Here is a 27,517-nt window from a genome sequence, read left to right on the forward strand (position 1 = left end):
TTGTTTGAAAAAACAAATATACGCGATTTAAACCCGGAAAAATAGTTTCATTTCCTATGTGTAACAATCGCGAAAACCTAAGAACTCGATATAAAATATCTAACTTTGCACACCATTTTAATGGAGATATTACTCTTTAAACACTACAAAGAACTTGTTAGATTTTGGTTTTCAATTGAAGCCATATAATCATTAAATTCACATTTATATCCCAAAATTTGAAAATTGCCCAGTGGTTTAACGACATGCTTGCTACTTCGTTAGGTATAGTGTATCATCTATGGTCACCATCGAGCACTTGTTGAAGCGTATCTGTGACAAATTTTCTCCGTCCATTCTTATTTTATTCATATTATTTAATTTTTAGCGCGCGAGTTGCGGGATACGAGAATCGGTCCGCCACACTTCACCTCCCAAAATGTAGGCTCGCCTTGAAATAAAGGTCAAAGTGGCACTGGTATAGGCAGGCGTGTAGCTTAACACCAGGCACACAACTTTCTCGTCTCGTCATTTGGTATCACAAAAAAACCCTTAGCCATTATAACACAATGGACTATTACAGCGCTTTACACTAATATCAGGATTAAAACTTGTTTAAGAATGTGAATTAGAATTTTACAAACTACTCTATTGCCTTAACATCCAGATTTTGAGAGATTTGAATGTCTTTAGGTGGAGAAAGAAAACAGAAGAATGACTTGATGAAAACATACTTTATTTACATTGAATAAATTATTTATAAATTAATACATTTGTAAATTGTAATGGAATGGTGAAGACCTTTAGCAAACCAGAACACAGCTGTATGATGTAGTTCGATGACCAAGTATTATAAATCGGGAAAAACAATGTAGTAGCAGGGAAACTATTTTGTAATATTATTATGGTCTAAGAGTTAAACGACCATAATCTGATAATAGAAGATATGCAGTATTTTAGGGACCGGCTTCTATGAGTAGTAACAAAAATCTTTAGTAAAAAAATATTCTCAAACAAAATTTTGCTTTTTTGTTCTATGGGCTATGGGAAACCAGAAAAAAAAGGAAATTCCCAATTTTGTTTTCTTCGTGACAGTATGTACGTGACACCCAAAAAATGTCACGTTTGTTATAATATAAGATACGATGACTAGTTAAGTATGGTGAAACTTTTTAGTTACACCTGTAGATAATATTTAGATACACCTGAGAACTATCTACAGGTTCTAATAAACGTCATCGGCGTCGATGTCCAGTAAATGACGTATTTGCTACTGGTTCTGTAACTACAGTTGGTTCTACACTTGTATTGTGACATTCTGTTGGAGTTTGGTTGTTCACTAACGATGATAATGACTTTAAATTAAATGATTTGACGTTGGTTAAACCAGACTTGTTGCTTATTAACCTTGTTTAAGAACACCTTGAGCATCAGATATAACGGACACAGCAGGGCCGACTTTGATGACGCCGTCTCGAACTCGCTGGCCTAGTTTCTCCTGTAAACCAAACAAAAGAAGGTAGGTTGAGAACAGAACAAACAACCTTATTGATAAAAGAAAGCAGTTGGCTATGGTCGGGCAAGTTCAGTATTGCTTATAGATAGACGGACATAATGATCTTATACACAAGATATGTTACGTTCATAGAAATTGACGTTCGAAATCTGTTCCACCACAACACACAGAAACTTTTTTTTAATTGTGCGTCATTAGAATTGACAGGTTGACAGGTTATAGGTGAATGTGATTATGATTTTGTCGAACAGAGTGAACATTCTAAAAAGAAGGTAATATGTAAGAACAATAGAAAAGAAAAACAATTTTATTTTGTTATCAAACCAAAAAACATATATTGGATCTATTTCCGCCAAATAATAAGTTTAACAATTCAAAGGGGCAATGTCGCTAGCCTTCTGGGCACGATGCCCCAGGGTCCGGCCCTCGACGACATTTTCTATTTATAAACTTTTTTTTTTTTTTATGTTATCTAGCTGTTATAAGTGGTTTAGATATGTGTAACTGATAGATAATAATTTAAAAAATGGTTTTATTTCTTAAGGTTTTTCAATAATAATTTGCCACTGTTACATACTTATAATAGAATCATCTAGTTTTAATTTTGATAAATTTCAATAAAATGACGCAATTCTAGAAATATCAGGTTCGTCTCTTTGATCGACGCAGATTGATTGTAAGGTCGGTTTATTGACTGAGATTCGAATCTTCACTACGCAGGCTCAAGTAACACATTTGCCTTTTTTTGTATATAAGATCGTTGCATAGACATAAAAAAAAACATATCATATTAGACACAGTAGTTCAAATTTATTTGATGCAGGTATTGCATACACAATGACGCGTGGTGGCAAGGACAAGATTTAAAAAAGCACGACGTCTGTTATCACTTAATTTGAATTCACCATTTTTGCAACGCGTGTGCACTTACATAGGACGAAATTTTAATGTTCCGAGACGTCATAAAGTCCTGTTCTCGGAATATTTTTCTTATCAAGTCGCTATTAATTATTTAGTTCGTTCGTTACGTGCAAGTCGCGACAATATCGACCTCGGTAGTCTAAATGTTATCACTCCCTAACGTTAAATGAGATGGTTACGTGTTCGATTACCGGCAGGACTATTTTGGAAAACGAACTTTTCTAAACTGGTTTTGATCTGTGTGTTCTAGGTAGTGCTCATAATACAGGAGATTATATATACGCAACACACGGACATAATAGTCACAGAAAACAGAAATCAAGATTGTGAAGAAATCTATTAATAATTAATTGATTAAAATATTTGTATTTAAAATTAAATTAATTAAATCTCTTAAATGGCACAAACGCTATCCGCGAGGTGTCAATAGAATTTGTGGCAGTCGCAGACTTCTTCCGTGGTGGCAGTCGCAGACTTCTTCCGTGGTGGCAGTAGAAGAGGCAGAAGCATTTATATTGTAATATAATGTTAGATGAATAATAATAATATGCTGGTGAATTACAGGCGATAAAACAAAAACGATAAAAACTCTTCTAAGATGCATATATACATATATAGTTGCATATATTTTCTTTACAACTTGTAAAAAAAATAGCAACAGAAATAAATTCTTACCAATTTTCTCAATGGCTTCCAACGTGGTTCCGGGGCCGCGGACACGGCAGCCAAAGCCAAGAAACAAGAGACCACAAAGAAGAATATCTTAGCGAAATTCATCTTTAATAAGTATGAATTCAAATTTCAAATTTCAAAATAAGAACTCAACAAGAGACAAATATCTTTGTAGAATGCTGTCTGTTCAAGCGAAAAATCTTTTATACAGGATCTTTGACAAAGTTACATTTCTATCTGAATAAATTCAGTACAAACAATTTTAACTCGTAAAATGTAACTGTTACAGTTCAGTTATAGTGTGGGTTAAACGTTTTACTGAATACGGTATAGATAACGGAGCCGTATGTTGTATGCAAGCAAAGGTAAGTCCCCTAAAGCCTAGATCTCAGTACGTCCCCTGACGTAGACGGTTCATAATTGATTGCAGTTTAATGAATCACATTACAAATATTTACTATGAACGTAATACTTTGATATCGGCTAATTTAATTCATAGACTATAAAAACCTCTCTCCTAAAAAGTTGTAATTTTACAGATATGGTTTGGTTAAGAGAACTATGAGTTACGAAATTTCACATCAAATTTTTTTATGTTATGTTACGTTTTCCATTATTATTGCGAACATTTTTACACGAAATTAAAACCACATGGGACTTGTTATCTTTTGCCTCAGGGTGACGGGCTCAGTGTGAGTTCCCCTAAGATCATTGCGGTTAAAAGTTCTAAGTGGCATTGCACCTGTAATATGCCTTTTTAAATTATATTTAATTTTGTAGCAGTACAGCTTCTTGTGAAAGATTTCGTCCATTGAAGTACTACCACTTTACCTATTTTGGTCGCCCAGCAGTAATGTGCGCATTATTGCGTTTCGGTTTTGAAGGGTAAGGGTGCTGGTGAATTTGCAGGCACATAGAACTTATAAACTTATGTCTCAGGGTGATGGGCGCAGTGGCAGTGCCCGACCGTCAAATCTTTACGATTTAAAGCTCTAAGTGGTCTCGCTTCCCGTCACTTGGTATTATATAAAAAAAATTCACCAGCACTCTTGCCCTTCCAAACCTGAACACAATAAAATGACCATTACTGTTTGACGGTAGAAATAGATAAGGCACCAGTGCTCCTGGACGAACTCTCACAACGAGCTGTACTGTTACTAATAAAATCATTGAAATATTTCGAATAACATAGATTTTGTTATGTAAATAGATATACAACGTATCCAACCTGCATTGGCCGGCTTACTGGCTTAATATGGCGTAAACCCTTACCTTAGAAGAGGTGCATGTCTAATGGTATTTGTATGGGTTGACGTTATTTTTTTCTTTCTAAAAATTTGATCGCCCATTTCGGTCAAAGTTTCGTTTTCGAAATATTTATTATAACCAACAAAATACGCAGAATCCGAAAGGAAAATTATTTATTACTTTATGAAAACCAATCACTTCCACCAGTCACTTATTTGGTGCATTATAATAAAAAAAACAATCATTTTTCAATGTGTCTATAATTTACAGCTTAGAAAAGTTTAAAATATAGAATGCAAGAGATTGAGATCACAAAAGTGACGACCTCTGTGACGCAATAACTAAGATGTGAAAATCCCAAGTTCGATTCCCGATAAAGTCAATTTGGGCAACGAACTTTTCTAAATTAGGAAATGAAACTATTTTTCCGGATTTAAATCGCGTATATTTGATTTTTCAAACAAACCGACGTTTCGGGCCCTTTACGTGTAAACCTCACTAACTGTAAACCTCAGTCAACCGTGACGGACTTCTTTTGCAAGGAAGGCTCCTTGCAAAAGAAGTCCGTTATCTACCCAGGATGCATGCTGCGAGAGGCCATTGAAATTAAAAAACATTCTAATTTCAACAGGGAAGATGGTTTCTCCGCACCACCAGTTTAGGATCCAGTATTTCCTCTGATGGAAAATCCCAAACAGACATAAGACTACAGTAATAATTAATATGTTTTAATTTATTCTAATTTCCATTATTAATTAATAATAAATTTTATTGAACATAATAAAAATAACTTCAATAAAATATTTTGTAAAACTTAATGTAGCGTAAATTGGAATGTTTTCTTTGTAAAATTAAAACTAAGGTATTTAAATTAGTAACTATTGTAACTATAGTGAAAAATAGGATGGTTTGCATTAATATTAGACATAACTGGTTGAAGACTGTACCACCTCAGTCAACCGTGACCATGGGACCTGCAAAGGGCCCGAAACGTCGGTTTGTTTGAAAAAACAAATATACGCGATTTAAACCCGGAAAAATAGTTTCATTTCCTATGTGTAACAATCGCGAAAACCTAAGAACTTTTCTAAATTAGTAATGGTCTCGGTGGTCTAGTCATAGTACAGCGAATTCCTTTTTTTTATCGTAATTTTTTTACAAGGCACCTAATAAAGTACTTACATTATAAATAAAATAAAAAAATGTAATAAATATTACAATCTAGCTAAATATAAGACTAATAAGTAAATTTTCATCACACTGACCTTGACCGCAATGGTCAAGCATGGCCCCAAATAAAACCCTCGGGCCGCTTTTCTTCCCATTACTGCCATAGTCGGTAAAGAGTTTTTTTTTTATTTGTAGCACGACGTTCTTCCCTAGATAGGTCAGGTTCAAATACAAGCAAGGAGGTTACTTAAATTCAAAATTAAAACATTCGCTGAAATTGTTATATAAACAGAAATATAATTGCAATTCAGCCACATACTACTTAAATACTTATTATTAAGAATTTCTTATAATTGTTATCAATTAGTTTCTTTAAAAGTTCCTATAAAATTTTTTGCGACTTTACTTTTTACAACATTTTAGTTCGAGTTATATTATCTATGGAAGAATAACTAGTTGGCCATCTTGATGACAAAAACAAAACAAAAACCTGCTATTTGCAAAATCCATAATTGTTGTGTTGTGAACCATATTTAGTCATACCAAAAACAAATATTCATTTCGTCGGAAATATGATGAAAGACATTGTATGTATCACGGACAGTAAAAAACAAAACTCTAGTTATTAAAGCCCTCAGCCAGAGAGGGTTTAATCGACCCTCGTTGTCATGTACTATTACATTTCATCTTATCTAATAAGTAAACAAATTAAGCTAAGAATACATCCACCGTCAATTTTCTTATCACCTTTTTGTTCAATGTCACCAGCTTTGCTTCATTTAATCCTACACTCAAACAGCTCTAGTTCAAATATTTTCGTCAATTCTCCGAAAGCATAACATAATTAACGTTATATCAATTGTGTAACTTACAAACTAGATAAGAGCCAAATAACAGTACTTGTACCATGAGATTACTGTGACTATTGTTGCTAACGATCGCGCAGTCTAATTGACAATTAAATTGTTTAACGTAAAATTTTTATGTAGCAAATTGCACAGTGCCCTCTAATAGTCACAAGAAGAAATAACATTTTCATCACACTTGGTCGTAAACAGTGTCATGACATGCAAGCAAAGTCGACAGCAATGTCCTAAATTATGTCCACGGGCTTTTTCATTACATTTTCGCCTTATGGATTTTTTACGTTAACAGCAAACAGTTTTTATGCTCGAAAAATCTGAACATATATTTCGCTTAAACTTGAAGTACAAAAAAAAACTATTTGCAATTTAACAATATTGCACTAAATTTATTTTGTGAATTCAATTTCTGCAGTATATTTTAGAATTTGGAAATTTTTTTGAAGTTGCGTGCGTCTCTGTCTTTTATAACATTTTACTTCCAATTGTATTATCTATGGAAGAATAGCAAGCAAAACCCGTAATTATTGTGTTGTGAAACGATATTTATTCATACAAGAAATAAATTATCATTCTATCTATTTCCTCGCAAAAGTGTGTAGCACGGGCGCTAAAAATTACAAACTTCGAGTCATTAAACAAACTCTTGTTAGTAATTTCTTATTTACCGCCCAATACACAATGTGCTATTTACATATAAATATTATGCGCGGTCGCTGCTTCGAGAATTCCTATATCTATATACAAATAAAGATCATTATACTGTGTACAAAGATTTATACACACGTATATAAGATCATTGGCTATGTACAATTTCTGTATTCAAATACCGTTCAGAGTAACGTAAATTGGGCCTTAATCTTCTCGTAGTACTTGTATGATCTTGATCATACTTAAGCTGAATATACTCGACATTCCCGTGACGGTGAAGTTTGCGTTGGTGGACTTCGAAGTATTTCTGCACAATCTTGTCTACGTATTTCACAACCAAGTCTCGATAAAAACGAAAGAATTCCCTAGCAAGCGACTAGATCATTGTTGTTCAGGTGTGGTATATTATTACTTTTATTGTTGTGTATCGAAGTAGGGGTGCGCAGAGTGACAAATTGAAACGCCTAATTGTATTAAGTGGTATATTTCGACGACTTGCGTATATATACGTATAACAAAAATAGTTAAAGCAGATTGTACTAAGGACTCAACCTTAGTCGCTCACGCGATACATGCAGCCGTAGACGCATACCCCACCAAGAGCTGCCGGTAATGATTTTATACCGATTTATCGGATATCGAAGTTATAACAGGTAAAAGAACTAATATTAATTGCTATTTCGGTAACTACTCTAGCAAACCATAAAGTTTTTAATGCCTGGGTCTGTCATTTAAAAAAAATAAACAACTTCAAAAATACGTCACGACAATCGTGTGTGTTATTGTTTGGGCTGGTGATTTCGGTGTTTATTTATTGAAAACATACCGTAAGTAGGGTTTTTTAAGTTTACCCTGAATATAAATGTTTATAAACTATACTTTAAGTAGTAATTTCATGGTAAACGTTAGAACCACTCAAACGGAATATTATTATATATAAATATAACCAAGTACACCGAAAATTTCATTAGTGCTTTTTAAGTGCGGAATTTGCGGTATGTTACTGCATTTTATTTGAAATGTTTTTGTTGGTAGTACGGAGGGTATTTATTTAGCAATGCAGAATAATAATTTTTATTTATAAAAACTTGTATTTAAACTGAATCCTTTTCTATTTTGCGAAACCAAATAGCCGCCATTTTGCGGTAGGAGGAGCGCATCGCGTGAGCGGATAGTATAATAAGTCAAGTATGGTAACTCTATACAAACGTAGCAGAGCAGCTTGTATATGTGCGCGCCTGTCGCGTGACGTGTACCGACACACACATTTGCATAATCTCACGAAGCACTTGCGTTGCTTATAACTACTGGTCGTGCCAACGCTGTTATTTTGTACGGAGTTACCATACTTCTCTTATCTTATTTATTATGACCGAACACTGTGTCACCCGGACATGAGAGCGCAGTGTTTAGTGCTGAAGTTACAAGGCAGCGATATTAGAACCAAAACGTCTCAAATGTTTGAGAACCGTTCAGTGCCAGATACTGATGCTGGTACTAGAAAGCATTGATAATACAAATACCGATTTATCGGATATCGAAGTTATAACAATCCCAATATACTAAAGAATATATAATAAACAATAGGTCCCAATGTACTAAAGAAGTGAACAAGACGTTAACGTGTTTAATTGTACAACGCCATCTAGCGGTGCGCGACGGAATTAAATGAAGTGGCACTCATTGTAGTTGTAGTTGTTACAGTTGTTAATCTTGCAATGTTTTGTCTTATATATGTACATATAATCTAATTTCCTCTAGCAGTCATCATTCTGTAGTTACCCGAAAATAGGCCGGGTTCTACTGCCGTTACGAAACAATTAGGGCCCAGTTACATGAGGAGAAATTTTCATGCGGCCGCCGCACGGCGACCGCCTGGTTCCCACGCCTGTACATTAATCTGATTTCTATTTACTAGGCAACAACATTTGAATTCCTCTGAATAATATAGCTGGGTCGCCGCGCGACTGCCGCCCGGCCGTCGCGTGAAACAAATTCAATGCTAAATGAATAGAGCGCATTTTGCCATAACAGTTAGACGCACGCGGTCGCTGCGCGGCGGCAACGCGGTCTCCGCTCGACGACCGCGTGGCGACGGGTGAGCGCGATGAAATTCGTGTCGAATGAATGCGCCCTTCCTGTCAAATAACTAATATTCGACCATATTCAAAGAAAATGTTAAGTATGAAGCTTCATTCGCATCATGCGTGTTTTAATTTAGTGGAGTATTACTTATTTAACAGTAATTGTTTCGGACAGAGAGTACACGGCCAGCATGGCGACCGTTCGGCCACGGAGACTGATAAAATGGTGTCTAACCAAATCATTTTAAAAAGTGAAAACATCGATTTTAGAAAAAGAGTTGATATAAAAAAGGTTTATATTATTCTTAAAATTAATAACAGCTGCTAAATTCAAAACCATTACGGAGTTTGAGTTTACAAACAAATTACACATACAAATGGCGAGTTAAATATTCTCACATTAAAGGAGAACCTATTGCATTAAATCCAAAAATACTCCTAACCGTCCACGCAATTTGAGATTCTCTGTGAGACCGGCACAGTACACATCATATACTAGTTAAAAGCCTTTTTTAAAAAGAAAAGTAGATAAACGTGTAGTAGCGAAAAGTGATGTTCTCCTCTGAAAGTGGATTGTGTTTTAAGAGTATATATCAATTACTAACTTAATATTGTATTCGCCCAGTAACGCCATAAATAAAAAAAAACTATCAACAAAAATGCTGAAAATCATAGACTATCACTAAAACCAAAATTAACACTTTACCGGCCAATAATATTTTCAACAAAAAAGCTGCTAATTGTAGGACGTCACACTGGCTGAATCTTTACCCACAGAAAGCACCTTCGCCACTGGTAGGTACATAGGTCTATCCCTTAGCGAGATTTGCTGCCTGTCCCAACACAACCACAGCTGGACCAGCTTTGATGATGCCATCTCGAATGTTTTGACCCAGCCTCTCCTGAAAAAATTAAACGATTCAAACCTTTCAGCAATTGCCTCTTGTATGAACTTTTATTTATTAGAATTAACAGTTCTTAAAATCACTCTTTAGCAGCAGTAGAGCTCCTGGTGAAAGAGTTCGTCTAGGGAAGTACCTACTACCACCTTACCTATTTCTGCCGCCAAACAGTAATGTCAGCATCATTGCGTTCCAGTTTTGAAGGGTAAGAGTGCTGGTGAAATTACAGACACAAGGGACCATCAACTTATGTGTCAAGGTGACGGGCGCAGTGGCGGTGCTCCTCAGATCTTTGCGATTTAAAGCTCTGAGTGGCACTGAAACTGTTTTGGTCAAGCGCGTAGCTTACCATCAGGCGCACGACTTGTTCGTCCCGTCCTTGAAATTATAATAAAGAAAAAAGTTTATTGAATAACACAATGTTTTACTACAATGATATACAATTACTTTTATGAAATAACTTCATTAGTTCTTTTATAATTATTAATACAAAGATCCTTCGATTCAGGTGAACTCGAACTAGCGACCTCACCATAACGATGCCATAGATTTCCTAACTTAACTGAATGAGTGAGCAGAGAGTTGTAGTTGAAAAACAGGACGCGACGCGACGCTTCGACTCTACACTAGTGGGAGTTGAGCCTAAATCGCAAAGATCTGAGGGGCACTTCCACTACACCCATCACCCTGAGACATAAGCTGAAAAGTCCCACGTGCCTGTAATTTCACCATGTACATGTAATTTCTCTATGTGCGTATTGCAGACGTTTGTTTTTTTGTTCTAACGATTTTTTTGCCATAATGCCATCAGTAGAAATCTATGAAAGTACCTAAAGGTGTTCAATGTCACGGGCACCTTCGTATCCTAAAGTAATTTTGACCCTTTTATATAAGATGAAATATTGAACTGCGGGGCCCTTTGAAAGAAAAACAATTTTTAAAGCTTATTTACGAAATAAGATGTAGGAAAATAATGCTAGATAGAATAAGATGTAGGAAAATTTTCGCTTTCTGGGCCACTGAACCTTTAGTCATATTTTGCGATGGGTATTAGTAGATCGGAATAATCCCGTAACAACACGTCTTGTGTTTATTATTAATAATCTATTTGTATACAAAAAATCCATTGTACTTACAATTTTTTTGAAAATTTTCCATCCAGGTGTAGGAGCCGCTGATACCATAGACAAAGCTATAATACCGGCAAAGATAAAGAAAAAGATCCTCGACAATTTCATAATTGATTTTGTATTTATTTTAACGGTATTGATGACTTTTTAATTTGCTGGTCAGCTTTAAAATGATATCACTTTAAAGTCTAGTCCGGTTTTATACAGTTGATTGTGACAAATATTTTTTTGAAGTTACAAAAATAACATTCATTCCACTCTCAACTTTATACCTACTACAAAGACAATAATAATAAACTTTGTAGTTGTTTTTAATACCACGTGATGTTGCGCAATAGTGATAGTAATGATTCCCCTTCAATTACGCAGTTTCTTTGTTTATTACTCTTAATTAATGTAAATTTATGAAACGTATGAATGATACCATGTAATACGATTTTTGTTTTTGGGTTATCAATGTTGTTTTCACCGCACTAGCTCGGAAAGGTTTTCATTCTTATTAGAAATCTGCGCGAAAAAGCGTTTCTTGCACTCTAGCGTGGAAAAAGTTTTTGAAATTCGAACTCGACGATAGACTGGTGAACCTAATGCACTTAACTTTTTCTTAAAAAAACATAATGACACGTTCAATTAAGCAATTTATCGTATATTATTAAATTTATGTAATATAAATCCGTTGGTACATTTTATTCTTAATATTGTTGACATTAAATTGACAACGGTAACTAATTTTGTTTATTAAAACTGGTTTGTATGGTTCACTTGTTTTTCTTTCATCTACCATTTTCCTCACTTTATTGAGGTGAAAAGTCGAGTGTTTCGCTCGCCAGCAAAGTTGTTTTACGTTTCGCGCCTTGAAACCCTCTATTCTATTTTTGAACCACGAGTGAAGCGAGAACCTTAGTCAATTATTATTATTTATTTATTTTATTTATTTAAACACTTTATTGTACCACAAAGTAACTTACAAATTTTCAGAAACAATTTAAATATTTGTGTACAAAGGCGAGCTTATCCCATAAAGAGATATATTGATTTATTATTATTTTTATTATTATTATCATAAAGACATAAAAATTTTTATTTCTCTGTAAAACTTTGCTCTAAGAGAGTTAAAACTGACAAATTATTAAAAGTAGTACCTAGTATATTCCTGTGAAGGTGTTAGAAGAATAACATGGCACATAAATTAAAAACAGAAAAATTGTAAAATACGTTAAAAGTATGTTACATACTAAAATATTTACTTCTTTACTTATTCCATAAAAGTACAACATGCAACTTAAGGATATACTATAATTAATTCTTATCGGCTGTCGAGGACAGACCCTCTTTATAGTTTCTAGTTATTAGTCTATGTTTAGCTCTTTGTCTCTGTCATTTTTTATACTCTGTGCTTGCTTTTTCTTCTGTTTCTTTTTTACTGTCTGTTTCCTCTTTAATAATACACCTTTTTCCTTCCTAAGCCGCCGTTTCCTTCGCTGTCCTCGATATCGGCCATTAAATAATTGACATAATTATAGATAACTTTATTTATCAATGTGACAAACGTAACTCATTTATTAATTCCCCTATATCATATGTCATTTATTTATACTCCTTATTTTAATTTAATTATATTTCATTCATTAACGTTGAATGAATTAATCAAAGTGTTAGAATTACTCTGCTTTGCAAATGCATTATACTATACAATTAGCAGGCTTAGGAATACCACAAAGTAAGCGTCAGCAGGATAGAAACTTATTTTCTCTACACAATGTGTTGTTCATGTAACAAGTGCTCTAATAATCTCAGTGCATAGTATTAAAAAATCAACCTCAAAAGTTATTCATTCTCTAGTTTGTCGCACTTAGAATTGAAATATTTTCTTCAAATTTAAATAGGACTATTACTGAGGTACCCTCTTTCCAATAAAAAAGAATCAACAAAATCGGTTCACAATTTTTTGCCGGAATTATCGCGTAACATTCATACAAATAATAATAATATATAAAAATATAGTCGAATTGAGAACCCCTCTTTTTTGAAGCCGGTTAAAAAGAAGGTTTGTACGATAATCCCTTTTACAACATCGATCAAAATGTTTATCATTATAAATTCAAAATCAAGAAGATTAACAGAATTTGTATTATTATAAGTTGTCAAAGTATATACATAATCATGTTTATTGCATTGCCACATGATTGTCTTAGATCTAGACATACAATTTTGCGCTTTGGACATGTAGCACCCCGTTGGGGCACTGCAATGTTAGAGAGAGTGTACTATTTATTACATTTCATTTCTTATAATAAGTCAAATAATAATAATATCAATTAAATTTTTATTGAATTGAATTCAATTCAATAAAAATTTGATTAATACAGTGAATAGCGACATCTCTCACCAGGACTGGTAGCTGTAAAGGTACTAACTGAGTGATAAATCTGTTAAAGATTTCTCATAGATGGCGCTACGACAAAAAGTCGTTGAAAGTCCAAGTACAAAGACGATGCAAGCACATAGAAAAATTCGTGAGTTCCGTTGGTTCGTTTCGTGGCTTAGTTGGTATAGCGTCTGGCACGGTATGCAAGAAGACGTCGGTTCGAATCCGACCGGATCGAAGGAATTTTTTCTGAGTGTTTTTTCTGAGTGTTCGATCTTTGTATTAATAATTATAATAATAATATCGTCACATGTAGATTCTATTAAACATTTTATGTCAGTAGGTAGGTATATAGTGTCAATTATAACAAATTATTACTTAATTTAGTTTTTGTATATTATTGTCAATAAAAAAGTCATTTAATTTATAAAACGCATTTTTCAGAAGGTATTTTTAAGGAGATTTTCAAATATTTTCGTATTCTTTCATTTTTTATATGGCTCGGTACAGCATTTTATATTTGAATTGTCGTAGAGTGGGGCGCGGACCCTTAGGCTTAGAGTTGTAAACGGAAGTTTTAGTTGGTTTAGACCACGATTGTTTCGTTTCATGGTTTTTATAGGAGAATACAGTTCAAAGCATGGTAACCGTTCGGTTACGGAGGCAGGCAGCAATAAAAACGATCACTATTTTTCAAAAGCTTTTGCAAAAATCTATGAATTTGATTTGTTTTTATTTAATATAAGAGCGCATTTAGTGACCTCCAACTCCCGTGACGGAAAGTGACGATGGAGTATGCACATTAATAAACGAACGCCTATTCTTGGCAAAAAAGTCCCAAGCGGATAATAGCGTTCAGGGAACAAGTAAGCAGGCAGGGAATTCCACTCGAAAACCTTATAAGTAAGGAAACGTAATGCTTCCTGCGAATCCTTGAAATATCTACAACACTGCACGCATCACACAACACAGCACAACTACTGACGACACTGTTTCGAGTCCAGCCAAATCGAATAAATTTTTGTGTACGATCTTTGTGTTAATATTTTAACAAACTATTGGAGTAAATTCACAAAAAATAAATGATTATCATGATAAAACATCTTGATATTCGGTAGGTACGGTAGCTTCGACATTTTGAACTCTTCCACAAAAATGTGTGTGATGTATGTGCATAAATACGTTACATCGTTATAAAACGTACATAAGAAATTGTATTTATAATTTAGTATGGACTAAATTGTAAATACAATTTCTATAATATACACGTACACACACATGATGGGAGATAGCACGTCATGTCGGTTTGAGAAGTTTATAAGGAGTTACGTCTACGTGATTGAAGGACACGTCTTTTGTCTCCGAGCATTTGGATGGGAGTGACGAAGAAAAGGGTAATTAAAAGGGCTATTCGAAATTTCAAAGTAGGTGGCCAGACCAGCAAAAACAGTGATAAAAAGGTGGGATGACGATTAAAGAGGTCGCATCGGCACAAACGTAACATTTCTGTATTTTATTACATTGTGTATTGAGTAGGTAACCAGAAGAAGTCAGATACATAAACAAATAAGGCATCACTGTAAATAATATTTTAATGGCCAGTTCGCGATAGACATGGAATTCCCGATCGTCATATCTAGAGTTCATAAGTGTACAACAAGGTCACGTATTCAGATAAAACTTTTATTTTTAGACTGTAAATCCCCGGACTCGTTACAATGTCACTGAAAACGCGCGTGTCTTTTATCTTTTTAACTGACTTCAAAAAAAGTAGGAGGTTTTCAATTCGACTGCATTTTTTTAATGTATGTTACGCGATAACTTCGGTTTTCTGAACCGATTTTGATGATTCTTTTTGTTACGATTACACAAATTACAAATTAGAGCGCTATATAAATTACGTAAGGTAATATTTTTTAACAAAGATGTAATGGCAATTTGATTTGATTTTTTAAAGCTTCATTTTAGACGATTACACTCAGAATAAAATTTGAGTTATGTTTCTAGATTTATCAACACCGGATAATTAATGAAACAGAATGTTTTAATACACTAATGGAGGGATCATCTATCCCTTTTTAACAAAGCGATTACATACATACTAATGTATGTAGCACGTTTGACAATTAAACTTGAGACGTCATTAACACGTATTGTCGTTTCTATCGAACCGGAAAGTACTACGGGACTACTACTACTAGCACTCGCACAAGTCGCGTCATGTCGTGCTAGCCCTAATAATATATAATATTACATTTTTGATAACAGCTGTTTATTTCAAAATCACCTAATTCATCAAGAAGATAGTTTAAACCTCTACAGATGTTTTTGTGCTTTTCTTGTGTTGTTTGCATATTATCTAAAATGCAAAGCCGGTGAATTACGATTCAGCTTTTACTTTTTTTAAATTTATTAGGCACACCAACAGTTACAACAATATTTCGTATAGGTATTAATTAATACATTTCAAAAACTTAGTCTATTTGCGTAACTAATTTTAGGTGAGCACCTCTTGCAAAAAAAATGTACACAGAGTTGGAAAAGTAAAAAATAATTTTAAAACTAATAAAAAATAAATAATTTAGAAAGATTTTTTTTATAAGTAAAATATACAACACGATTCAGATATTAAATAATAAAGAATGCTATATGCCCGAACTAAGAAAATTAAGAATTTCAGTTTCAGTTCATGTTGTCACATGATAATTTTAACTAATAAAAAGCTCAGCGTTCGTTTTATAATAAAATTCAGCACATTCTGAATACAGGTATGTAATAAGACAGTAACCATTTTAGTTTGGACCATTATTCTTGATAAGAAGTAATATATACTGCTGGACATAAGCCTCTCCCAATGCGCGCCATTTCGCCCGATCCTCACCTCGTTGCATCCATCTGCTGCCAGCAGCCTTTCGCGTATCGTCAGTCCATCTGGCCAGAGGGCGTCCTACACTAGGTTTGGCGAGCCGTGGTCTCCACTTAAGAACTCGGTTTCCTAATATACTACATATACTACAATGCACACATAAATAGTGGTTTGCACGAAAGGAGTCTCCCTACACGAAGTAGCATTCCTTTTTTGTACGTCTGGTGCACCCTAGGCAACAGTCAGCGAGTACCTTACGGCGGTTGGCAAACCCTTTCACCACGATAGCAAGAATTATAGTATATGCCATCGATAAGAAGAAAATCGATAATAATAAATCTTTTATATTATAACAACAAACAACATAAACAAATTTTAGTTTATTTTATTTCTCGTCTGCGGGAGGGTATATATCATTATATATGTATCATATGTTATATGGACATACATCCATTTCTATGTTTATAGCCTAAACGGCTTGATGGATTTTGACATATTGACTGAGAATTGACAGTGTGTGTGAACTGGCAATCGGTACTGTCTCAATTTTGACAACTTTACAGGTGAAGAAAAAAATTGTTTGCGTCATTTATGTAGCATCTGGTTTATTAAAAAAAAATACGTAGCTTTTAAATATTTTTATTATACATATATATGTATATATATATATATATATATATATGTACACTACGTATTTTTGTTTAATAAACCAGATGAAGAAGAAATCATTTATATAGCATAAATGATTTTTTCTTCATCCTGTAAAGTTGTCAAAATTGAGATAGTACCCGGTGCCAGTTCACAGTTGATGTGATGTGTCGCTAGATGCGTCTTGATTGTGAAACTATCGTAGGCTATAAAAAAGTAATCAAAATATTGAGAGAGGCAGTTAATTTTTTTTATCTTTCCAGTTAAATATTTTTGCAGTCGGGTTTTTGTTTTTGAAATAATTTTTAGACTTGTTTTTAAGTTCTTGTGACAGTATTCGAAATTCCGCTGCAGTTAACGTTCCTGTGCTCTCACGTGGCTCACATGATCAATATTATTTTTAAAGTTTCGTGTACGCAACGGGCACGTGAGCATACAACTGGTCGCTGCAGGTGATCGGGCTTCTCAAAAATCAATTAATCATAGCTATACATACCTGTATATTTTCGAGATTGGAAATGATTCATAAACACATGGGAACAGGTTTATTACAGTATCTGGAAAGAACCTTTTTGAAATTCTTCTTCGAACAGTAAAAGAATAACCAGAAATAAATACAGATTGACTAGAGCTGATCAGTTTCAAGTCTTGTAATCATCTAACAGGATACTGTCTTTACTTGTCGCAAAATGTCTATAAAATAGGTAGTTACCACTTTCCATTAAATGGTTTATCTTTCTGTTTTGAAAACAACGAAAAAGTCGTGATTCATTCATTCCTTTAAACATTTGGCATCATCGTACAAGGTTAAACATTTTTTTTTTATACCAAGTCGTGCCACCAGCCATCAGGCGGCACGCGGCACCCCTGTCCATGACCTTTTGTAGTGGTGCTCATAGCTTTAAATAGGTAACCTATCACAAACTCGAATTTTTTTTTCTGAAAGAACGTTTGTTCGAATTTTCATTACAGCGAAAACCCAATTGTAACGAAACTGTTGTTCTTTCAGGATATGTTGGATGTTTATCGCAAAGACACGATTAGGTTCGGTTAGATTACATTAAGTTAGGTTTAAAAGAAAAAAACATTTTCTTCTCAAAATTACTTTCGAGGTTATGAAAATTCGAGCAAACTTTATTTCTGGAAAATGTCGTTTCGGACTACTATTAATTATTAATATAATATATAATAATTACCGCTGATCGATCAATTACAAAAAACATTACTCTCAAACATTTGAAATACCAATTACAAAATACATTTTAGGTAGTAATTGGAATGTAAATACAATAAAATACGTATTTCTATTTCAAATAAGTAATTTCAATTACAAGTAATTCAAATTTTGCACAGCCCTGTTTCAAGCCCATAAAGTTCAATGCCTGTGAGTCGATGACATTATTAGATTTACTATGGACCCTGCAGGCTTAGCATGGACACAAAAACAACGGATATCTTCTGCGAGGTGTAAATTTACTGAAAATAATGACTAGTGTTCATAGTAGGTAAAGCTATTTTGGATCAATGACCTTAAACGTTAAGTGTAATATGGATATTATGACTCTGACATTTTGGATGTTAGAATAATACACCGTTAAATAAGACATTTCAAATGAACAATGTGCATAATGCGAATCCACTAGTCCATGTAACACTTGCTGTCCTTCGTATTCGAGCCCCTGCACGAGGTTAGCCACAAATAGTACAATTACTCATACTATATCTGTCTTTTTTGAAGACAAAGTAAAATGACATTTGCAGGGTTGCCAGTTTTCGTAAGTGTTCAATACTTAAGTAGTTTTATTGATAGATTATGAAGCGCGGGCGCACAGTACGTGCGAAGCTAATTTAACTTAGCGTAGTTCATATAGCTACATGAAATCAACTATGCGAGTTTAGCTCGATTAGCTTAGTTCGCGGTTGCGTGAGTTAAAGCTAACATAGCTTTGTAGTTCGGCAAGCCTCACATTCGGAGTCGGGAGACCGATGTGTCTCCTTTCTCAAGGAGGGGCTGCGCAGCGCGCGGCCAGCCGCTGATGTTGGCGCGGACGAGTGCAATAGCGTACTCGTACTTCCACCTACACCGGAGAAGAGGAACACTCCGGGGGTTTAGTGCGATCGGGCTGCTCTTCTTCAGGGTTCAGCCCAGTCCTACATAACCCTGGCTCTGTCCCTGCGGGGCCGGATCATCTGTTAGCAGATTCCCCCGGATTAACAAAAAAAAGGTACGCTCGCTGTGCGGCCTGCACTTAAAAAAATGCACAATTCGGCAAAAAAATATATGAATAGTGAATTTTATAATATTGTAGTGGTCCATAATTGCACTATGGCTTTCTTTATTTTTATTTTGTAGTTGGCCAATTAGTTTATTCTAATAGTTTATTGTTTGCAGTCACAAATAAAACATCCGCCTAAAACGGCTACAGGTGCAAGTAGTAACGAAGACATCTTCAATCCTAATAATGTATTAATATTAGTTATTCTTTACAATATTGAATTTGAGCTCTAACGGAATGGGTGTAAACATTTTGATACTTGTAAATGAAATAAATTCGGCTATTTAGTACCGTAAGCGCAACGAATATTCAGTTGATAATCGAAAGAATATTTATCTACTACAATCACTAGTTGCTTGGAAACAGGCAATACTGATCTGTCATTTTACTCGATCTTGGAAAAAACAAAGTATACTCAAAATCAAGTGCACGCAGAGTGCGTTTCTCGTATTGTATTTGTGTGAATTCTTTTTAAGCCTGGCAAATTTACTCGTATCTTGAATCTTCCGATTAACACTATTTTGCCTTGGATTTACTGATTTTCATTTGTTCTTGTTGGAATGGTTTTAGTAGCAGTAGAGCTTCTTGTGGAAGAGTTCGTCCAAAGATTTACTGACACCTAACGTAATTCAGCCGCCAAGCAGTAATGTGAGCATTACTGGGTTCCGGTTTGGAAGGGTAAGGTGCTGGTGAAATTACAGGTACATCGGCCTTGTCAACTTATATCTCAGGGTGACGGGCGCAGTGGCAGTCCCACTAAGATCTTTGCGGTTTAAGGCTCTGAGTGGCACTGCAACTGTTATGGATAGGCGTGGCACCAGGCGCACGATTTATTCGTCTCGGTACTTGGTAATATTAAAAAAAATGAAAATATTTTTAAGCTGTTTTTATTTACCATTATTTATATATTTTGTAGTATTTTTTTTTTAAATTGCAACATTAAATATTGTGCATAGTTCTTAATAATTGAAACTTTTCCTTGTTCGCTGCTTTTAATACCATTTTATATGTATTTTATTTACATTCCGTGTTTTCAGATATATATACTGACAAATATTACTCTCAGACACAGAAAACGTTAATACTTATTCTCTAATCCAAGTATACCTTGGATTATTTTAAAAAGACATACCCACATCATGATCGCATATCGCATGTAGCAAAAAAGTTCAACCTACTCCGATCACTGATAATGACATCACGAAAGTGACGTCATTATCTTAACTACAGCACTAATGAAGAGGTTCCTTTTTGATATTGACGAAGAAGGTATTTAAGTAAGGCCATTTTTTGTTTAGTCATCCAAATATCGTTCGATTCAATAATTGCTAAGCCTGCAGGTTTGTATCGACGATGGGAGGAAAATATGATAACAAATCTGTTAACTAAAATATATAACTAATAAAAAATCCAAACATGTCTATTATAATACTACTTACGAGTCTTTATTTTTTTAATGATATTTTGCTATATGTGACGGCTCACGGCCTTGATTTTTCCGCGTTGAACAAAAGACCATTCTATAGTCGTTTAAGGCTCAATTTAAAATGATGAAGAGCGAAATGGAAGCGATACTGTAATGAACATAGCATATTTAACTTTATGTCAATTGTGTAACGTACAAATTAAATACAAGCCAAAAACACGTCTCTCGTAATCCGGAGAATTCTCGCGCACTTTCGTAAATTCTCGCAACTACCGTATTGTAATTTTTATTATTAACATTGATGATTCAATTCATTCTGTTTTGCATTTACCATAATGTTAGATAGGATGGAAATGGCTTAACCCGACGCCAATGACGTTGGGTCATATGGACCCGAGGTGATTTACAATGGGCATATTATGTTTAACGCCGATTGTACGATTTCAACGTTTGAGTAGCTGGAGATACAACCCTCCTCTACCCGACTCGCTGGTGTACTTAAGTCTGACGCCATCTACGTAGCCAAGTTAAGTCAAAACGGGTCAATATGACCTAGCATCATCCCTGGCTTGGTATTTTTGTGACTGACATTATTGGTTTGTTTACTGTTTATTAAATAATTAATCTGTTGTATTCCTGCTGCTTGTTGCGTGCTGACAGACATAAATTTAATCATGTGGCACCAACACGTGAACTTTCCAAAGCATTTGTTGAACAATGCCAAAAATGTATCCTGCGGGCGAAAACTGCACCATTGATGAGATGCTGGTGGTTTTCAAAGGACGATACAAATTTGCGCAATACATACCGTCCAACCGCTGGTACTCGCGAGAGATGTCAAGTATGTCCGTTCAAAAAGGATAAAAAACATCTCATACATGTAATGCACACTAGATTTACGTATACTACCTGTATACCCGGATCTTACGGTAAGGTACTGTAATAGTCGCAGCAGTTGCATGTCTCTGATCGAGGACGTAGAAGACTAATTTCTAATAATAAGTTTGAGTTACCTTTCTTTTAGTATATAAGACTATTAATTCCTATTATTATTCAGAATACTTTACTAAAAATAAAAGAAATATCAAAGTTATGTTTTCAATGTTGATTTGGCATGTATTATTGAGAACGTTAATTAAATATTTATTTATACAAGTTTTTGTTATTATTTTTATTTCAGAATATGTCTTGAGAACCCTTACTTAATATGTATTTGTTAAAATTTAGACAACTACTTTCATTTCACAAAAATTTATCGATGAAATTCGGGTCACGATGACCTGGCGTCATCGTCGGCGTAATTATTTTCACGTCATTAGCGCCTGGTTAAGGCTAAGTTAGTTTGCATTAGTGACGATCATATTGTTCCATGACATTGTATTTTGAATTGTAATATTGTGACATTGATAATACAAAATAAATAATTCTATTCTATTCTTTCCTAATAGCGCATAATGGACACTGCATATTATATTTAGAGAGAGAGGGAGAGAAGGAGGAAGTGGATTTACTCTTCACAATATTTTGAAGGAACTTTGCCTTATCTTACAATCATTTTAAGGACATTTATGGGCCCTGTAGGACATCAAATTAATTTCTCAATTTTATATAATACTGATAACAATATATTCACCAAATTTCTATTTTATGATATTAAATAAGAAAGCTGATGACAGACTACATGTATGTAGGAAATTGCCCTTTCAAAGTGCTGCCGCATGTTCTGCGCGGCGCGAGTGGATGGCTTCCACGCCGCGCTGCGCTTCCTCGCTGCTCTGTGTGCGTGCTAACCCCAACACCATTCTGAACACGGTTGTAAGGTTTCAGGCGGGACAGCACAGTAATTGAACATTGACTGGGTCAACATAGACATTAAATTAAATGAAAATGTATTACAACACTAGTTACATAAGAATTATGATTATGTGCTAACAAAATATGGATTATTTTTATCTGAAATAAATTATATTATTATTACAGCCTTTGTACTATAGTTCATTTCAATTCATTTTACTTAAAAGGTAAGTAACAGATTCACGCGTTACTTTGCGGAAATCCATGAAAAATAAAAATGGAAGTAATTTAACTTACTTCCATTTTTATAAAAGATAACCTATGTAGCATGTTTGAAAAACGATTAAAACTGTTATTCATCAAACATGTATCACATTCATTTATTAAAAATAAGGTATTTAATTTGAAGGTATTTAATAAGGTATTTAATTAATAACTATTGTAACTATAGTGAAAAAACAGGGTGGTTTGCATTAATATTAGACATAATTGGTTGACGACTGTACCACCTCAGTCAACCGTGACCACGGGACCTATAAAGGGCCCGAAACGTCGGTTTGTTTGAAAAAACAAATATACGCGATTTAAATTCGGAAAAAAATAGTTTCATTTCCTAGATGTTATTAATCATTATCATCTTCATTACATTTATACGTCGCACTTATAGGCACAAGTCTCCTCTCAGGCGATGGTTTAGAGCAAACACCGCTGGGCAATGTGGATTGGGGACTTCAACGTGTTCCGAGGGTTGTGAACGTTCTTCGAGATGCAAGTTACATCACGATGTTTTCCTTCATCAAAAACCTCATGGTAAATTTCAAATTATACACTCATAAATTCCGAAAACCAACAATGCAAGCCAGGATTCGAGGCGATAGGTCTTTTAAAAGGTTTGCCGTTAGGCTACCACAGCTGTTAGTGTTTTATCGATAGGATAACAGGAGTGGAAACGACGTATGTTATCTATACGATGGAGTAGGTAACAAAAAAATTGAAGTAATTCGACTTATGCCATTCTTTCATTAGGAGTGCGAGTATTTACAAACGCTGAACAGCAATTCTACAGTAACAGGTATTACAATAATAATAATATGATATGCTATTTATTTATTTATTTGTTTGTTCAATAATAAAAAGGTGTAACATAACAGTATCCACCATGGCGGTGCTGCAATTTAGAAACAACAACATAAAAATAAAAACAAAATCGTCCAGAATTCAAAATAAAAATTTAAAACAAAACATATCGTTACTAATCCAAATTTAAATCATTTCACTACAATAGACTAAATACCTAATAATATCACTAAAATCCATTCTGTTTTCTCTCTAGCACTGTCTTCCATTCGGTGATCAGTCTCGTTGTCCCAGTCACAATGAGATCACACTGCGGTGGTGCTGCGAGTTCGGAGTTGAGGACATTCGCCTTTTCCACGTGCGACTACACACGTCGAGAGGATATGTGCCAGAAAACAACACCAGGTGCTTGGCCTCGAACTCCATGTACTATGAGTATAGAGCAACGGAATTCACTCTGGGGCACTGGGACACCCAGATCAGAACCAATTCAGAAATTTCAGTTCCCAAATTGATCCTACCGGGAATCGAACCAGGGACCTCCGCAACCAGCGCCTACAATACAAACCGTTAACTAAGTTTATAATACGACATAATTCCTAAAGACCTTTATTAGCTAAAACATCTCTGTTCTCAAGTTTCTTATTAAGTAAATCCTAATTACGATCCACATTTCACCAGTCCCGTATTCCTTAATTAATTTTGTACTTTGTGCCTTTATTTCTACACAGAAAATGGAATAATTACTTTGTAATGGTATTTTTTAAATGATTTAACTTAAATTTTACATTTTACTTTCGGATGTTAGTAGATAGTTTTGACAATTTATTAAAAGGTGTGCAGCATTCGAAGTCACCAAAAGTAAATAAGAATACTTCAATGCTAGACGCCGTAAGTAAGTTGAGTCATTATTGAACCCATTCATGAATAGTACTTACATAGTATAGAAGACCAAAATGTCTCTATAAGAAGCAGTAGAGCTTCTTTTCAAATAGTTTGTATAATCTCAAAATCATGTTTATTTCATAGATAATCAAATTACTATTTATTCAAATTAAATTACTATATAGTGATTAAACTCTACTGATCATTCGTAGGCAGATGTAACATTATAGTAGTGGTAGAAATGTTCATACCATATTTAAGTAGCAGTAAAGCTCCTTGTGAAAAAGCACGTCCAGGAAAATACTGCCACCATACCTATTTCTGCCGCCAAACAGTAATGTCAGTCTGGGTAAGGGCGCTGGTGAAATTTACAGACATATGGGACTTGTCAACTTATGTCTTAGGGTGACGGGCGCAGTGGCAGTGTCCCTCAGATCTTGTAGAATCCCAAGATAACACTATGGCTCTACACAGCGGTGATAAGACCCATGATCAGTTACGGCGCTATAATATGGTGGCCACGAACCAAGCTGACAACTGCAATCGACAAGCTGGACAAATTCCAAGGACTCGCCTGCGTGGCGACGACCGGCTGTATGACAACACCAACTGCGGCCTTCGAAGCATGCTGGACCTGCGACCCCTCCCACTGTTCATCAGACAGGAAGCGGCGTCAACAGCAGTGCGTCTAAATAGAGCCGGCCTTTGGAAGCACATGAGGACCCCACACACAGAAATCCTCTATAAGACTGTCAATGAGGAACCGCTACTGGAGGCGGCTGTGGATAGGATCCCAAAACAATACATCTTCGACAAAAAATACAAGATACAATTGTTTGAAGAACCCAATGAAGGACTGAACCCCAGAGAGGTCCGCGACTTCACTGACGGATCTAAAACGAATTCAGGAACAGGTACTGGGGTATTCTCAGAAGACCTCAATATCAGGATATCAACACCACTTGGTGACCACAACACAGTATTCCAGGCTGAATGCATTGGCATCAAGCTGGCGGCAGAAGCAATCATAGCGAGAAGAGTTAAGAACCACTCCATTCGAATACTCTCCGATAGTATGTCAGTGCTACAAGCACTGAATAGCTATGACATAGACTCAGGGCTCATTTATGAATGCCATCAAGCACTCATGGAGGTATGTATACAAAACCACGTAACCCTACAGTGGATTAAAGGACACAGCGGCTCACGTGGCAATGATGCGGCAGATGAACTAGCCAGAAAAGGGTCGGAGATGGACGCTGTAGGACCAGAACCCATAGTATCCCTCCCCTACCAATGGTTCAGAACAACTATACCTTACGGTCTGTAGACAGGCGAGGCACTCCCAACGCTCAATGCCAGTCTATCTCGCATATTTATTAAACTCAAAAGGCAAGAGCTTCGCACTCTAACTGCCGCCCTAACGGGTCATGGTCCATACAATAAACACCTTTTCAATTTAGGTATCAGAGACAGCCCTCTATGCAGAGCGTGCATGGAGGGGGAGGAAACGGCTGCGCACATCCTACTACAGTGCTCCGGCGTGGCCAACTACAGGGCAAAGTACTTTGGAGTGCCAAGGTCGCTCCCCGAAGTCTTCAGCAAACCGAGGAGGCAGCTGAGAGTCCTGGAGGAGCTTGGGTGGCACGAATAGGACCCTGCACCCACCACACGCAAAATAGGCGCCTTGACGTCGAGTTGCGGACACCAGCCCGTTACACCAAGTACCAAGTACCAAGTAAGTCCCTCAGATCTTTGTGATTTAAAGCTCTGATTGGCACTGCAACTGTTATGGATAGACATGTAGCTTACCATCAGGCGCACGACATGTTCGTCTCGTCACTTGATATTATAAAATAGTTTTTTAAATTAATAATTAATATAATTTATTAATTTAGAAAAATAAATATTAAATAAAATTTACCTTTGGTCTTCGTATGTTCAGTGGCTTCATAATATTATGTACTTGTATCACCTCATGCAAACCCGTCGGTGTCTACCGTACTGTCTTAATGTTGTAATAACTGTACCGTCTTGTCTAAATGTCATAAATTACGTACATGTAGTGCCAAAAAATATGTGCGTGTGTCAATGAATTTTGTCAGTACGTTGTTGTTACAGTTCTATGAAGAAGCAGTAGACAGCAATTACACGGAAAACATTCTAAAATCGCACTGTAAAACCTGTAGTTCATATAGCGAAACAGCTTACCCTGTGATATCCTAATCTGATATTTAATTTACGGTAAACGCCGTTACTATCCATGAACGGACTAATTACTTCTGGACAAGAAAATGAATGCTTGCACTATCCCTTCGTACCTAAAGATTGTTTAGATTTAATTTTTACTACAGCACAGAAGGTCGATTTTTTTTTAAATAACGCATAACGCACACGCTCAACATAGCCCCGCACTAGGGAAACCCTGTGTCGCGGGTGCTATGGACACACACATAGGTAATCACAAATTACACCCAAACTCACGAGAGAAATAAATGTAGGCCATACAAATATTTCTTCCGGCCCGGGAATCGAACCTGGGACCTCTGCGTGGCAGTCCGGCATGGTAACCGTTCGGCCACAGAGGCAGTTAAAATCGATGTCAACAGTACGAGATCAGCAGAGCCTGCAAATAGCATGGGCGTCACTCAAGGTTCAATTCTAGGTCCATTTCTGTTTTTAGTTTTATTAATGACATACCTAGCCTCGTGGAGGATATAGAACATGAGATAATATTGTTGGCTGATGGTACATTCTTATTATATGAAGCTAAAAGGCACTAATGTCCCTGAGTCGATGTGAACAATGCTATATCTAAGGTAGTAGATTGGCTTTGTTCTTAATAACCTGCTCCTTAATGAGAAAAAACAAATTGTGTGAAATTTACATTAGCCAATGTTAGGCAGTCGGTCACAAATATTATATTTACAAAACGAAAAATTTAACCTTGTAGATACCGTTATCTTTTTAGGTATAACTTTTGATGCTAAATTGTAATGATACCACAATAAGTAAAGTAACATACCAACGGCTCAGCTCTG

At 35.4% G+C, this 27,517-nt stretch overlaps 1 protein-coding gene across 1 annotated transcript; it reads right to left on the reverse strand.

Annotated features, from left to right (window-relative positions):
* Positions 1 to 700: 700 nt before the first annotated feature.
* LOC113232500 (hyphancin-3F-like) lies at positions 701 to 3,208 on the reverse strand. The gene is made up of 2 exons (XM_026467251.1): positions 3,092 to 3,208; positions 701 to 1,477 (listed from the first exon to the last, which is right to left on the reverse strand). The coding sequence occupies exons 1-2, from the start codon at positions 3,191 to 3,193 to the stop codon at positions 1,382 to 1,384; spliced, it is 198 nt and encodes a 65-aa protein (XP_026323036.1). The 5' UTR covers positions 3,194 to 3,208; the 3' UTR covers positions 701 to 1,381.
* Between the last annotated feature and the right edge of the window lie 24,309 nt (positions 3,209 to 27,517).

The sequence above is a fragment of the Hyposmocoma kahamanoa genome, unplaced genomic scaffold, assembly GCF_003589595.1.
Source record: "Hyposmocoma kahamanoa isolate Upper Pololo Valley unplaced genomic scaffold, ASM358959v1 76, whole genome shotgun sequence".
Lineage (NCBI taxonomy): Eukaryota > Metazoa > Arthropoda > Insecta > Lepidoptera > Cosmopterigidae > Hyposmocoma > Hyposmocoma kahamanoa.

Excerpts from the sequence above, each read along its gene's own strand:
- LOC113232500 (XM_026467251.1), bottom strand. The coding sequence starts at position 3,193 with ATGAATTTCGCTAAGATATTCTTCTTTGTGGTCTCTTGTTTCTTGGCT. Across the intron at positions 1,478-3,091 it reads GGAAGCCATTGAGAAAATTG|GAGAAACTAGGCCAGCGAGT; the intron begins GTAAGAATTTAT and ends TTTGGTTTACAG.